Genomic DNA, 15,429 nt, shown 5'->3' on the forward strand with positions numbered 1-15,429 from the left:
AGGTGTTGAGTCGCTTAACTTCTTGTTTATTCCCGAGCTGGGGAATTTTCTGGCGAGGAGAAATAAACCCAGAGGGGGTGTTTCCATCAGCGGTACCTCTGGGTTTCTCTCACTCCCTGTTAGGAGAGTGTTGTGGCAGGAACAGCTGGAATGTTGGAGTTACTGAGCAGGGAACAGCACATGGCATGGAGGCAGCTGGGAAAGAAGGGTCAGGGTCTGGAGCACTGGAGGGGGCAGAGCCCATCACTGCTGGCACCGCTGTCCTGCCAGGGGAGATGTTTGGAAAGGGGATTATTGTCTCCTTTTATGTCCCCCTGGTCGAGCTCAGGGAAGTCCTGTGGCCCGAAGGCTCTCAGAGACAAGGGCTGTGAAGCTGATGGACTTGGCTGAGGTTCTGCTCCCAGGTTTCCACATCAGCTGGACTTGGGATTTTTAACCACGCTGAACCCAAGAGCAGAGTTTGGGGAGCTCCTCCTTTCGGGGCGTGGGGTTTGTCCATCCGTGACTGTGGTTGGAACTGGCTTTTACCTCCCCTAAGGGCAAAAAAAAAGGAAGACTATCCCCCTCTTCCAGCCCCGTGACCCACTGCCCTTGCTCCCTCTCAGGGAAGTCCCTTCTGGAATCCCATAAAGTGATTTTCCCAGTGATAGCAGTGCTGGGGGTGGCGGAATCATGGAATGAGTTGGGTGGGAAGGGACCTTAACGACCACCCAATGACCACTCCAACCCTGGAAGCATCTCCTGGATGGCCTCCCCTGGGCTCACTGCAGCAGACAAGGCTGTGTCTCCATGGGGGTCTGGGCTGTGTCTGCAGCCCCCTGACCCCTCGGTGCTGTCCCTCTGACTACGCCCTGCTTTTCCCACAGGTCCATGCCTGGGAGATCTCGGACCAGCTGCTGCAGATCCACCAGGATGTGGAGTCCTGCTACTTCGCGGCGCAGACCATGAAGATGAAGATCCAAACTTCCTTCTACGAGCTCCCCACGGATTCCCACGCCTCGCTGCGGGACTCTTTGCTGTCCCACATCCAGAACTTGAAGGACCTGTCCCCAGTCATTGTCACACAGGTGGGTGCTGGCAGGGGGGAGGGAGCTGCTCCCTCTGTGTCCTGCTCCCAGGGCTGTTTGCTGGGCTGGAGGACAGGGATGGCTGGTCCCTGCTCCCAGCCTGGCATGGGATTGTTCTCCCTCCTTCATCTCCTGGTTCCTTTGGTCACTTCCATTACTGGATCTTCTTTTGCTGTTTGGAAAGGAGCAACAGCTCCTCCCTGTGCTCTGCCAGGAAGACCCAACCTGGCAGTGCCCTGGGTGTCCAGGGGGATTTCTCTGCACTCTTCACTGCCTTCCTTCCCATTATCCATATATTCCTGGGAGGTGGGGGGGATCTGCCACCTCCAGGCTGAGACCAGGGTGCCTGTCTGACTCCTAAGTGCTCCAGCAGGGAATGCCACCCCTCAGGGTGGTGGGATTGGGCATGGGCAGAGGTGTTGGGGGTGGATTCCGGAGTTCCTTGCCAGCCCTGCAGCCCCTTTCTCCCGGCACATTCCAGCCATGCCCGCACTGATCCGTGTTTTCCCCACTCCCCCCAGCTGGCTCTGGCCATCGCCGACCTCGCCCTGCAGATGGCTTCGTGGAAGGGCTGTGTGCAGACACTGGTGGAGAAGTGAGTGCCTGTTCTCCCTCCGAACCTGGAATTGTTCCTAGTGGGCAGGCGGTCCCGTGTGGGCCAGGAGAAGGAAGTTTTCTCCCCTGGATCCCTGATTTCCGTGCCCAGGATGGTGGCAACGGGGGCTGCTTGTGGCTCTGGAGCAGCTCTGTTCACGCTTCCCTGCTCCCAGCCCTGGGGCTCAGCGCTTTCCCTCATCCCTGCTTTGTTAGGGATGATCCCTCACCCTCTGGCTTCAGCCCCGGTGGGATGGAGCAGCGAGGCTGGAGCTGGTCACTGTGGGGTGTCCCCAGGTGTCCCCCACGGGGTGCCACACCCTGCTGCACGGTGACACCGACACTGAGGTGACCCCCTGTCTGAGGGCAGCAGGGGGAGGTGGGATTTGTCCGCCTGGTGGCACTCGGACTCGTGGGCTGGGAAAGCTTCTGTCCCTTCTCTGTTGGAAATCCTTGGGCTGAGACTCCTCTCAGCAGGGCTGTGCCCCATGGGCAGGGCTGAGTCCTCTGGAATCGTGGAATCGTGGGATGGTTTGGGTGGGAAGGGACCTTAAAGCCCACCCAGCCCCATCTCTCTCCGTGGGCCGGGACGTCCCTCTGGGCTCTTGGTGTGCCGTTCCCCAGAGCTGAGGAGTCCCCCCCGTGCCTCCCCCTGCCCCCCAGGTACAGCAATGACGTCACATCGCTGCCGTTCCTGCTGGAGATCCTGACGGTGCTGCCCGAGGAGGTTCACAGCCGGTCCCTGCGGATCGGGGCCAACCGCCGCACCGAGATCATCGAGGACCTGGCCTACTACTCCAGCACCGTTGTGTCGCTGCTGGTGAGCTCCACAGCACCCAGCCACGCTCAGGGAATCATGGAATTTCCTGATGGTCGGAGCCCATCGAGTCCAGCCCTTCCCCAGCACTGCCAAGGCCGCCACTCACCCATGTCCCCAAGTGCCACATCCACAGGGCTTTGAAATCCCTCCAGGGAGGGGGACTCCCCCCCTACCCTGGGCAGCTGTGCCAGGGCTGGACAGCCCTTTCCAGGAAGGAATTTTCCCAGTATCCTACCTAAATCTCCCCTGGCACAGCTTGAGGCTGTTTCTTTTGTCCTGTGTCTCAGGACACAGAGCTGAGCTGTGTCATCTGCTCAGCAACAGCTCAGGTGTTGTTTGAGAAGATTCTCTTCCCCCATTCCATGTTTATCCCAGTGGAGATCCTTGCCAGTGCTGCCACAGCCGCTGGGGCAACCTGGCTCCACCTGTTCCTGGGATAAGTTGTCTGAGCAAGTCCTCACTCAGTCTGAAACTCCTTTCACCTTCCTCGAGTCCCCAGGCCATGTTGTCCCCACAGCCATCTCCAGCTTTTCCCGGGACAGGATTGCCAAGGGCCAGACACTTCCTGTTCCTGCTCCCTCTGCACCTGCCTGGAGCTGTCCTGAGCTTTCCCTCTCAATCCCAGCACAGGCATTTCTGCCACCTGCCTGAAGAGCCAAATTGACATTTTCTGTGTGGAATTTAAGTGCCAAATTCCCTTTTTTCAGTTACAATATGGGGGGTGTGAAAACAGTGTTCCAAGGACTGCGATGAGGTCCAACATTCCACCTTCAGGATCGAAGCATCAAGTGGGGAGAATGGATCTCTGGAAGCTCTCCTGCATTAGGGGATATGGGATCCTTCTCCAGGCCCTGCCTCTCCACTTCTTCCTCTTTTCCCTGTGCCTGGCAAGGCTGGGGGCTTCCATTGGTGTGGATTTTGGGCAGGGCTGCTGGTGGAGCTGGGGCTCAACAGAGGTTTTGGCCAGGGCCAGCACTGGGAATGAGCTGCTGCCATCCCACATCCCTGCTCTGTCTTCAGAGTGTCCCTCAGCACCAGCTTCTCTCTGCAGGTGGTTTGTGGGGAGAAGGATTAAATCGGGGTTTGTCACATGTGAATGTCCCTGTGAGACGGTCTGAGATGGGATCCTGCGGGAACCTGTTGGGCTGGGAATGAGGGAAACGCTCCAAATGCTCTTCCTGCTCCTGTGGCAGCAGCTGGAGCTGACAGAGGGTCTTGGCTCTGTCCCTCCCTCTCGACAGGTCGAGGGCTACTGGAGAGGGGGATGTGGAGAGCAGCCTGCTTTGGAATGTTTTTTTGCTGTGGATCACCAGTGGGATGTGGGATCCTGATGGGTTCTCTGGTGTTTTCCCCACAGGTGACGTGTGTGGAGAAGGCAGGAAATGAGGAGAAGATGCTCATCAAAATCTTCCGGTGCCTGGGGAGCTGGTTCAACCTGGGTGTCCTGGACAGCACCTTCATGGCCAACAGCAAGTTGCTGTCCCTCCTCTTCGAGGTGCTGGTGAGTGTTTCCCGGGAACTGGGGGGTACGAGGTGGGGGCAGGGAATGGAGCCATCAAGGAATTGAGGTTTCTGCTGCAGCCAGGGATTGTCTGTCCCTCCTCCCCTTCTCCCACAGGATCCCTCCTGCTCATGATTCAATCCATGACAAAGGCAAATAAGGACCCCCAAGGAATAATGCAGGATTCTGCTTGGAGCCACCCCCAGGACAGGCCGTGGGGCTCAGCAGCTTGTTTAGTGTGTTAACAGCGCTTTAAATCGGGCATTTTTCCTTCCTCCCTTCCCACCTCCAGTGGCACCAGGAATTGTTTCCCCAATCCAGGGAGTTCTCATTCAAAAGGACTCAAAAAGAGTCTCTGCTCCTTTGTTTCCTCCCTGTTTTCTCCCTCCTCCTTCTCAGCATGTCCTGTCTCCTCCCCAGCTGGATGGGACTCCAGGAAGCTGGGAAAGTGCCCGTGAATCCCCCTCACACAGTCACCACTCCCGACATTCCCTGACCCCCCCAAGACCATCCCTGTTCAGTATTCCACACGTGCCTGTGACAGATCTTGTCTCCATGCCCACTGAGGACTCCCCAATTCCCATCCCTCTGAATGGCAGTGGTGGCTCTGTGCCCAGCCAGGTGGTGAACAGCACGATGGTTTTTCCTTGCTCTGGAGCTGCCCTGGATTCCAGCTGGCGTTTTTGCTCCTGTCTTTGCCAGGGAAGTCGCTGGGGTCTCTTGGAAAGGGTCAGTTTGACCTGGAGTGGCCAGGGAAGCAGCTTGCAGGGCTGGTAGGGGTCAGCTGTGGGGGGCTGTGGCTGTGCAGGACCTCTGCAAAATGTTTCCGTGGAATCCTTTGGGTTGGAACAGATTTTCCAAGGTCAAATCCAAGCATTTGAGGAACATAAAAAAATGAGGGCTTCATTCCTGTCTTGATTTCATGTTATAGTTGGGGCAGCTGAAGGGCAGCTCCAATCTCTGCTCTGGTGACCAGGGCAGAACCCAAGGAATGGCTGGAGCTGTGCCAGGGCAGGCTCAGGTTGGATCTCAGGGAAAGGTCCTTCCCCCAGAGGGTGGTTGGCACTGAACAGGCTCCCCAGGGCAGTGGGCACAGCCCCAAGGCTGCCAGAGCTCAGGGAGCATTTGGACAACGCTCTCAGGGACAGGGTGGAATTGTTGGGATGTCTGTGCAGGTCCAGGAGCTGGATCAATGATCCCTTCCAGTTCAGGATATTCCCTGATTCCTTGATAATCACTGGGCTCCCGCGTCTTGCAGCAACAGGACAAGACCTCATCCAACCTGCACGAGGCAGCGTCGGACTGTGTGTGCTCGGCCCTCTACGCCATCGAGAACGTGGAGACCAACCTGCCACTGGCCCTGCAGCTCTTCCAGGGCGTCCTCACCCTCGAGAGTGCCTACCACATGGCTGTGGCCCGGGAGGACCTGGACAAGTGAGGGACAGGGATGGCGACCTGTGAGGGGCGGGCAGGGCAGCACTGACCTGGCTGGGGCTGTGTCAGCTCCAAACCAGAGACCAGTGCCAGGAGCAGCAGCAGTGGTGGGGCTGGGCCAGGGCCTGTCCCTGCACTTGTGGGGTCACACCCTGAATCCTGGGGGCAGTTCTGGGCACCTCCCATCCGGAGAGCCATGGAGGGGCTGGAGCGTGTGCAGGGAAGGGAGCAGAGCTGGGAAGGGGCTGGAGCAGCAGGAACGGTTGAGGGAGCTGGGGGGGGGCTCAGCTTGGAGAAAAGGGATTTCACCTTCAGGAACTTTGGGATTTCCTAAAGCTCTCCAGAACGAGAATGTTAAACCAAAACCCAAAAGTAATGGCTTCTCTCGGGCCTCTCCCGCAAAGGGCCGATGTGAGGAGGTGCCCTGGGTGTGATGCCATGTGTGGCTCAGGTTGTTCCCTCTTCCCTCTGCTCTGGGATCCCAAAGCCGAGCAGGGCTGGATGCTCAGCCCAGCCCCCAGGCTGGGTTTGTGCCTGGCAGCTGTTCCACACAGGGACATCCTGGGTTTGTTGTTGGAAATAGGTTTGTGTCTCTGTGTTCTGCCCCATGGCCCCTCTGAGGGCTGGGCGGCACTCAGCTGTATCGCAGTGACACCATCAGCCCTGACACCTGGCACAGGGTTTTTGGAGAAGTACAAGGTCAACACTGCAACAGATTTGCCTATTGCAAAAAAGTTGGTGTTTGCACCAACTTCCCCTGGTTCAGCGTTTCCAGCCGCTGACAAAGCAGAAGTTGGGGTTTCTCTGGGCGTGTTCCAGCCCAGCCCTGCCCCACGCTGGGGTATTGGCCCCTGAGGGTGATCCAGGCCCTGAGGATGATCCAACCCGAGGCCCTGGGGATGATCCCACCCGAGCCCTGTGCTCTCCCCTCTCCAGGGTGCTCAATTACTGCCGTGTGTTCACCGAGCTGTGCGAGACCTTCCTGGACAAGATCGTGTGCACCCCAGGGCAGGGCCTGGGCGACCTGCGAACGCTGGAGCTGCTGCTTATCTGCGCTGGGCACCCACAGTACGAGGTGAGTGGGGTGCAGCCACATCCCTCTGCTCGCCCTCATCCTGAATATTCACCTCATCCCACCCTCCAGAGCTGGGCCAAAGTGGGAGATCTCTCTCTTCTGTCGCCACGTGGTCGATGCTTTTGGTTCCTGTGAGCTGTGGCTCTGGAACGCCCACTCTGTGCTTGTGGGCAGGACTGTGGCTTAGTGCCCTGGATTGTCTGGGACTGCCAGCACAGCCCTGAAACCCCTCTTAGTGCTTTTCCACGTGTTAAAGTTGAGCTTGGTGGGGATTTGTGGCTCCTGTGAGTGACTGAAACGTTGGTTCAGCAGCATCGAAGCTCCCGCCCCTGCCTTAGGTACGGAGCGCGTTGTTAAGGCTTGGTCTCTTTTTATCCTTTATTTAATTCTTTATCCTTTTATTGTTCCCAAACTGTTAGTTCACTCCCGGTAGCTGATCCCTGCCTGTGTTCAGTGCGTGGCTCGTTTGCCGTGGAAGGTGTAGAGCTGTGCCCCAAGAGGCCCCGAGCGCTCACTGCGGTCCCCAGGACCCTTTTCCTTCCTTTCCAACTCTGTTAAGCCCAATTTTCCTTGGCTACAACCTCGTCCTGTGCCAGCAGCGCTGAGGGGGCCATGGAGTTCTACAGCTGCTCCTGAGCAAATCTGCACTTGTGGTTTTTCTGCAATAACCACACAGTAAATAAAAAAAACCACAACAAAGGGGCCGTGGAGCAGCGTCTGCTTCCAGCCTGAGCTGCTCCCAGAGCCATGGACCCTGCTCCAGGGTGGTCCTGGGTCGGAGGAGAGGCAGGTGGGGCAGGTGTTCAGAGTGACCTGGGGTGTTCCAAACCCTTCATTGAGTGACAGGCAGAGAAATGGATGGATCTGGGGGAGCTGATCCCCTTGTCACCGTCGTGTGACGCAGCAGCACCAATGGAGGCCTGTGGGCACCAACCCCCCAGGGAGGGTTCCTCCATTGGGAGCACCGGCAGAGCGGGGGAAAAAAATGTGCTGCTGGTAACAAAACGCTGGATTTCTCTTTCCAAACAGGTAGTAGAAATTTCCTTCAACTTCTGGTACCGACTGGGGGAGCACCTGTACAAGACAGATGATGCCGTCATCCACAGCATCTTCAAAGCCTACATCCAGCGCCTGCTCCACGCGCTGGCCCGGCACTGCCAGCTCGACTCCGACCACGTACGGTCTCCTCTGGAACAGCTGGGGCAGGGGACATGTCCCTGGGATGTGTGTGTCCCTGTAGAACAGCCAGGACAGTGGGATGTGTCTGGCTGTGCATGCCAGGGGGCTCTCTGGAGCCCTGGAGCTCTGCAGGGCAGCGTCCCGTGCTTGCAGCAATGCCAGGGAGGAGTGAGAGGGATTAAATGTGCTGCCTTAAACCTCTCTCTGTCAGTCAGTTCTTGCTTGGCTGCGTTGTCCCAGCTCGGGGCAGTTTTGTTGTGATAAAGCTCGCATGGCTGGCCAGACACAGCACTGTCATCTTCCTCTGTGCAGTGTGGGATTTTTTATCCTCCTTCCCTCTCCTCCTCCTTGCTTCCCGTCCCTTCCTCTGCCCGTCAGAGCAGGAATACACCATGTGTGCTCAGGCTGCTCACGTTTTCCTTGGGCACAGCTCTCCCATCCCTCAGGCAGGCTGGTCTGGGGCAGGAGGGCAGGAACGATGGAGCTCCTTAAAACCTGGCTGTGGCTGAATGGGAACCCGAATTCCCCTGAGCTGCCCCCAGCCTTGTGCTCTCCCTCCTCTCCCTCAGGAGGGTGTCCCAGAGGAGACAGATGACTTCGGGGAGTTCCGGATGCGCGTCTCGGACCTGGTGAAAGACTTGATCTTCCTGGTGGGCTCCGTGGAGTGTTTTGCTCAGGTGGGTTTGGGGGAGCGTCGCGAGGTGCGGGCACGTCCCACCGGAGGTCACTGAGCCCTGGTGACCTTTGGGCCGGGAGGAGGTCACACACACACCTGCTTGTGCACAAGGAAGTGTGAGGGGGGAACTTGTCAGGGAGAGCAGGAGGTGTGGGAGCAGCAGGAGGGGTTGGGCAGGGGATGAGGATTTTGGATTTGGAGAGTGGGGGTGTTGAGGACCAGGGGGCTTGGTGGGTGGAGTGGGAGGGGGAGCTCTGGAGTGAGGCCACCTCGCAGGGTGGGATTGGTGGCCAGACTGCCCTGGGTTCCTGGCTCCCCCGGTGACTGCACCCTCCACCCCGCAGCTCTACGCCACCCTGAAGGATGGGAATCCGCCCTGGGAGGTGACGGAAGCCGTGCTCTTCATCATGGCCTCCATAGCCAAGAGCGTCGACCAGTGAGTGCCAACAGCCCACCCCGGGCTGGGAGGGGACTGGGGCTGCCTCAGTGTAACAGAGACAACACAGATATCCCAAGGACATTCCCATCCCTGGGAGTACCCAAGGCCAGGTTGGATGGGGCTTGGAGCACCCTGGGCTAGTGGAAGGTGTCCCTGCCCATGGCAGGGGGTGGCACTGGATGGGCTCTAAGGTTCTTTCCAACCTAAACTGTTCGTTGTGGATCCTTCCACATCCAGATCTTCCCACCTCTGGGTAGAATTTTCCTAGATATCTTTATGGAAGGTTAAATCACAGGGAGTCTTTTTCCTCCCCTGTTATTGGAAGCATAAGGACAGGTGACACTCAGGACAGTGAGTGCAGCGAGTCCTGGGCACTGCCATCAGTGTGACAGCCTGGCTGGCCTTCCCTGGGCTGGAAATGCTGTCTTTCCCTTCCCTGGGCCCTCGGATTGCCATTCCTGGCTCCGGGGGCTCATCCGGTGGCCTTTCCCGCAGGGAGAACAACCCGACGCTGGTGGAGGTGCTGGAGGGGGTGGTGCGGCTGCCCGAGTCGGTGCACACGGCCGTGCGCTACACCAGCATCGAGCTGGTGGGCGAGATGAGCGAGGTGGTGGACAGGAACCCGCAGTTCCTGGGTGAGTGCCGCGCGACCCCGCCGCGCCCCCGCCGCGCCCGCTGCTCCCCCCTGACCCCGTTGTCTCCGCAGATCCCGTGCTCGGCTACCTGATGAAGGGGCTCTGTGACCGGCGCCTGGCATCGGCCGCCGCCAAGGCCATCCACAACATCTGCTCCGTGTGCCGGGACCACATGGCCCAGCACTTCTCCGGCCTCCTGGAGATCGCCCGTGCCCTCGACTCCTTCGCGCTGTCTCCCGAGGCCGCCGTGGGGCTGCTCAAGGGTACGGCACGGACGGGGATCCCTGGGATCTGCGGGATCAGAGGGAGTGTCCGTGGGGAACTGCTGGGGTATCCATAGGGATTGCTCCCCAGAGTGCTGAGCCCCATCCTCACAGGGTTTGTCCCAGTGTGCCCTGAGCCACGTTGCACATTCAGAGTCTCCTCAGCAGCTTCCTTGGGGCAGGAGACAGAAGTAAATCCTTTGGGATTGGTAACTGTCCCCATCCCATGGAGCATCTCGGGGCTGGACCTGTGCAGAGAGCACATGGGAATTGCTGCCAGCCAGGCTGACTGTGGGTCAGTGCTTCATCCGTACACTGGGAATCAGCTGCTGGACACAGAGGGTGGAAAATCAGGAGTGTTGGTGATTTTAGAGAACTGGGGCCCAAGAATGGAGGTTTTAACTCCAGTTTGCACTGGGAGCGTTGGCATCTCACTGAGCATTGGGCACTATGTACCTCTTCAGCCACAGCTGGTTTTGGGGATGTGCCTTAAAGATTCCCGATGGATTCATGTGCCACTGGAGCCGTTAACCCAGAGCAGCTCTGGAGCGTGTGCCGGGGAGCCTTCCTGGGGCTGGAGACACAACTCCCCCTGTCCCACTCGTGTGCAGTCCTGGCTGAATGCAGCAGCACCAGCAGAGCTTCTCCTCTCCATTCCCTCCCTCAGAACAATGCCAGGAATTCCTGAACCAGGGAGATGTCCCCCTGGTGTTGTTGGCACCGCAGCAGCCTCGTGAATGCCAGAGCCAGGCTGTGCCACAGCTGCCCATGGGAGAGCGGGAGTGGCTCAGTGCTCCTCATGTTCCGTGGCTGGGAGCCCTGAAACACCTTCCCTGGAACTTCCCAGGGCATCTTGGTGCTGCTGGGCCGGCACAGGGACATGGGGGACATCCCAGGGGGTCCAGATGTGCTGGTGGTGTCCCATCTGCCTGACATGTGGGCATTGCTTCCCACCCCGCTGGTTCAACCACAGGGAAACCCTCCCACTCCCTGCCCTCTCCTGGTGCTGTTCCATTTGGGAATGTCATCACCCCCCCATGCTGTGTCCCTGCTCCTGAGCTCCCGTGTCCTTGCAGGGACGGCGCTGGTGCTGGCCCGGCTGCCCCTGGAGAAGATCGCGGAGTGTCTGAGCGAGCTCTGCGCCGTGCAGGTGCTGGCGCTCAAAAAGGTGCGTCCAGAGCGGGGAGACGGTGGGGACAGCAGCTGGGAGGGACAGTGGCTGCCCACGCCCCAGCCCTGCCACAGCCACTGTGTCTTCAGAGCCAGAGGTGTATCCTGGAGGCACAAAATTGTTTGGCTTGGAAAAGCCCCCAGAGCCCTGTCGAGTCCAATGTTTCCCCAGCACTGCCAAGGCTGCCACTAACCCGTGTCCCCAAGTGCCACATCCACAGGGCTTTGAAATCCCTCCAGGGATGGGGACTTCACCCCTGCCCTGGGCAGCTGTGCCAGGGCTGGACAACCCTTTCCCTGAAGGAGTTTTCCCAATATTCAGCCTGACTCTCCCCTGGCACAGCTTGAGGCCGTTTCCTCTCACCCTGTGCCTTGTTCCCTGGGAGCAGAGCCCAGCCCTCACACAGGATGAGTCCAGGACCAAGCCCATCCCTAAGTCTCCCCTGACAGGGAAGCACCAAGCTGGTGGTGTGTGCTGTGTTACATGGAAATGGAATGATCCCTGGAACTCAGTTTCTGTGCCAGGAGCCCAGGAGCCTTCCTGATCCCACTGAGTGTCATGGGCAGCTTCCACCCTGTCTCTCCAGGATGGAAATCAACTTCCCTGTGGGACACAGAGCCCCAAAAGGTCGTGTTCTGTCCCGGAACTCTGTTGGCCTGAGTGACCTTTCCATGCAGACCCAGGAGAACAGAGTAGAAATCTCAGGATGGCAGGAGGAGGGAGGGAAGCCTCAGGAAGAGGATGTGCCCATGGTTCTGGGGAGCTCCTCCTGTGGCCCCTACCCCCTGGCTGGCTCCTTCCGCCTCCCACCCTGCTCCTCTGAGACCCCTCGGAACAGGCTCTGGAGGAAACCCAGGGAGAAGCCTCTGAGCTGTCAGGGCACCCTCTGTGTGTGGCCAAGACCGGGACTGCTGGGCCAGCTGTGCTGCCTGTGGTCCTGAAATCCCATCCTTTTCCCTTGTTTTCCAGCTGCTCTCTCAGGAGCCAAGCAATGGCCTCTCCTCAGACCCTACAGTGCCCCTGGATCGACTCGCCGTCATCTTCAGGTGAGGAAGGAGGAGCTGGAGCACATCTGGGGCAGGGCTGCTCCCCCAGAGCCCTGACCCTGAATCTGTGCCGGCTCCTTCTCCCCAGCCCTTGGGGAACGGGCTGGAAGCTGCTGCTTCCCCCAGTTCCAGCTCTCAAGCCCCCCAAACCTGTTCCTGGTCCCCTTCCTGCAGCTCCAATCTATTTCCTTGGCTTTAATCCCAACCAACCCCCCTTAATCCTTGGCTGTTCCCACAGACACACCAACCCCATTGTCGAGAACGGCCAGGTCCACCCGTGCCAAAAAGTCATTCAGGAGGTGCGTGGGAGCATCTGGGATTTGGGAAGGGGGCTCGGAGGGGTTCAGGGGGTGGGGGTTCTGGGGGTGTCATACAGGGTCACTGTCCCTGGGTGTTGGCAGATCCACGTGTCCAATGGTGCCTCTGCCCAGGGCAGAGGAGCTGGGGAGTGCTGTCCCATCCCTCCTGGAATCAGGGGCTGGGGGGATGGCGGGAAATTTGTATCTTGACTTCCCAGAAGGGGCCCTGGATCTCAGGTCTCTGATTTCCCTGCCCGTATCCCGTTGGCGCTGCCCCAGAGGGAACAAACCCGCTCCAAGCTCCCCGGAAAGTTCCTTTTCTCCCGCGGCCGCCTGCCCGCGCTGGGATTCGGATGTTTCGGGGATCAGGAGGGAGTTGGGAGGGGGTAGGGATGTGTGTGTGTGTGTGTGTGTGTGTGTGTGTGTGTGTGTGTGTGACCCTTCCCTGCCTGCCCATGCCCAGATCTGGCCGGTGCTGTCGGAGACCCTGAACAAGCACAGTGCCGACAACCGGATCGTGGAGCGGTGCTGCCGCTGCCTGCGCTTCGCCGTGCGCTGCGTGGGCAAGGGCTCGGCCGCGCTGCTGCAGCCCCTCGTCACGCAGGTAACCCACGCCAGGGGGGCCCAGGGACGCTGCTCACACGGGGTGGGGAAGGCTGGGGACACCCAGGGGGGTCGCTCAGGTCGTGTGGCCCACAGATGTGTCACAGCCCAGGATGGCTCTGGGACATGCAGGCAGTAAAGCCCAGCAGTTTTGGGGATTTCAGCATGAACCCTTGAGGAGCAAGGGAGGCTTTGGAGTGGCGGGAGGGGCCCAGGGGTTGGTTGTGGGAGCCCCGTGGGCGTGTCTGTGATTTGGGAGGGGTGTGTGAATCCTGCTCCTTGGAGAGGTAACTCAGCCTGATGGCAGAACCTGGGAATGCCAGTGCTGGGTGTTCCCGGCTCCGCTCCAGGCTCCTGCTGGACTTGGAGGGGAAGCTGTGCTGGCTCTGGGAGCTGCAGCACAGATACGCCCCCAGGTGTGAGGCCAGATCTGAGAAAGTCCCTTGGGATGTCCCTGCCCACTGTGGACAGACTGGGACACCGGCTCAGGCTGGGCTTGGAGGGGGATGGAGGGTCAAGGGGTGGATCAGGGGGTGACTGTGCCAGGGCTCCTGTCTCCCTAGATGGTGAACGTGTACCGGGAACACCAGCACTCCTGTTTCCTCTACCTGGGCAGCATCCTGGTGGATGAGTACGGCATGGAGGAGGGCTGCCGGCAGGGCCTGCTCGACATGCTGCAGGTGGGGCCCACCCATCCAGGTCATGAAATCACTGAGGCTGGAAAAGGCCTCTGAGTCCAACCCTCCCCCCGCACTGCCAAGGCCACCACTGACCCATGTCCCCAAGTGCCACATCCACAGGGCTTTGAAATCCCTCCAGGGAGGGGGACTCTGCCCCTGCCCTGGGCAGCTGTGCCAGGGCTGGACAGCCCTTTCCAGGAAGGAATTTTCCCTAATGTCCAATCTGTAGAGCATCATACTGGTTTGGGTGGGAGGGAACCTTAAAGCCCACCCAGTCCCACCCCCTGCCGTGGGCAGGGACACCTTCCACTATCCCAGGTTGCTCCAAGCCCTGTCCAGTCTGACCTTGGACACTCCCAGGGATGGGGCAGCCCCAACCCGTGCAGGGAAGGGGAGTTGGAGGAGTTATCCCAGGTAGTTGCTGATGGATCCCTGTCCCTCCCCAGGCTCTCTGCATCCCTACCTTCCAGCTCCTCGAGCAGCCCAACGGCCTCCAGAACCACCCGGACACTGTGGATGACCTGTTCCGCCTGGCAGCCAGGTGCCCCCCGCTCCCCCAGCCCCACCCAGCCCCCCAGCCCCGGGGAGGGTCCCTGAGGGGATGGGAAGGGGGCAGGAGCTGCCCCTGACGCCCGTCTGTCCTCCCGGGCAGGTTTATCCAGCGCAGCCCCGTCACCCTCCTGCGCAGCCAGGTGATGATCCCCATCCTGCAGTGGGCCATCGCTGCCACCACCCTGGACCACCGGGACGCCAACTGCAGCGTCATGAAATTCCTGCGGGATCTCATCCACACCGGCGTGGCCAACGATGTGGGTGACCCACGGGGACCTTCCTCAGGGGGCACTTCCTCTGTGGGGACGTTGCTCAGGGGTCTCTTCCTCTGTGGGGACGTTGCTCAGGGGGTGCTTCCTCCATGGGGTTGTCATCACGGAATCAGGGAGTGGTTTGGTGGGAAGGGACCTTAAAGCCCGTCTAGTTCCACCCCCCTCCTGCCGTGGGGCAGGGACACCTCCCACTAGACCTGGTTGCTCCAAACCCTGTCAGCCCCATCATCCTTGTCCCGTGGTCCTCCCAGCCACTCTGCTGGTGGAGAAGCTCTGGGAGTCACCTGCAGGGTGAGGAGTGTGTCCCTGTCCCAGGCCCTGCTCACCTCCTCCTCCTCCTCCTCCTTCCCACAGCACGAGGAAGACTTCGAAGTGCGGAAGGAGCTCATCAACCAGGTGATGACCCAGCTGGGACAGCAGCTCGTGAACCAGCTCCTGCACACATGCTGCTTCTGCCTCCCGCCCTACACCCTGCCTGACGTCGCCGAGGTGCTCTGGGAGATCATGCAGATCGACCGCCCGGTGAGGGCTCAGCTCCCCTGGGAGGGGATGGACCCCCAAAGGGCTGGTCTGAGCCCCCAAAAAGGGTCGGGCTGGAATCCAGAGGGGTGGGATTAGCCCCCAAAGGGTCGGGCTGCAGCCCTGAGCTGCCCCCATGGCCACGTGGGACCCCAGAGCTCTCTCGAGGCAGGACCCGGGAGCCACGTTTGGCTCCTCATCCCAAGTTCCTCCGTGTCCCTGGCACAGACGTTCTGCCGCTGGCTGGAGAACTCACTGAAGGGGTTGCCAAAGGAAACCACGGGTGGAGCCATCCAGGTGACACACAAACAGCTCACCGACTTCCACAAGCAGGTCACCAGGTGAGCAGGGCCAAGGTCTCCAGCTGGGACAGCCTGGAGCCTGCTGCTTCCCACGGGACAGCTTCCAGCAGCCCCAGAGCCCCCCCCCAGCCCTGCCCACAGAGTCCCTCCGGCTGGGCTGTGCCATCCCTGCTCCCGGGGCCCAGCAGGAGTCGTGGAGGGCTCCTGTCCCCTTTGCCATGGCCAGACGGGTTTTTCCACCTGGCCCAATCCCTGCCCCTTCCTGAGCCACCTCCTTGTCCCTGTGAGTCACCAGCTCCGAC

The 15,429-nt window shown here is 59.9% G+C and overlaps 1 protein-coding gene across 1 annotated transcript; it reads left to right on the top strand.

Annotated features, from left to right (window-relative positions):
• Positions 1-713: 713 nt before the first annotated feature.
• Positions 714-15,191, top strand: TNPO3 (transportin 3). The gene is made up of 20 exons (XM_027910288.1): positions 714-1,067; positions 1,589-1,662; positions 2,325-2,481; positions 3,839-3,982; positions 5,241-5,416; positions 6,353-6,491; positions 7,521-7,667; positions 8,240-8,347; positions 8,691-8,782; positions 9,281-9,420; positions 9,492-9,683; positions 10,760-10,851; positions 11,824-11,900; positions 12,139-12,199; positions 12,663-12,803; positions 13,366-13,482; positions 13,929-14,023; positions 14,135-14,291; positions 14,661-14,828; positions 15,054-15,191. The coding sequence occupies exons 1-20, from the start codon at positions 714-716 to the stop codon at positions 15,168-15,170; spliced, it is 2,748 nt and encodes a 915-aa protein (XP_027766089.1). The 3' UTR covers positions 15,171-15,191.
• Positions 15,192-15,429: the final 238 nt, after the last annotated feature.

This window comes from Empidonax traillii, unplaced genomic scaffold (genome assembly GCF_003031625.1).
Source record: "Empidonax traillii isolate 1590-97213 ecotype Southwest subspecies unplaced genomic scaffold, ASM303162v1 scaffold3102:size15429, whole genome shotgun sequence".
NCBI lineage: Eukaryota > Metazoa > Chordata > Aves > Passeriformes > Tyrannidae > Empidonax > Empidonax traillii.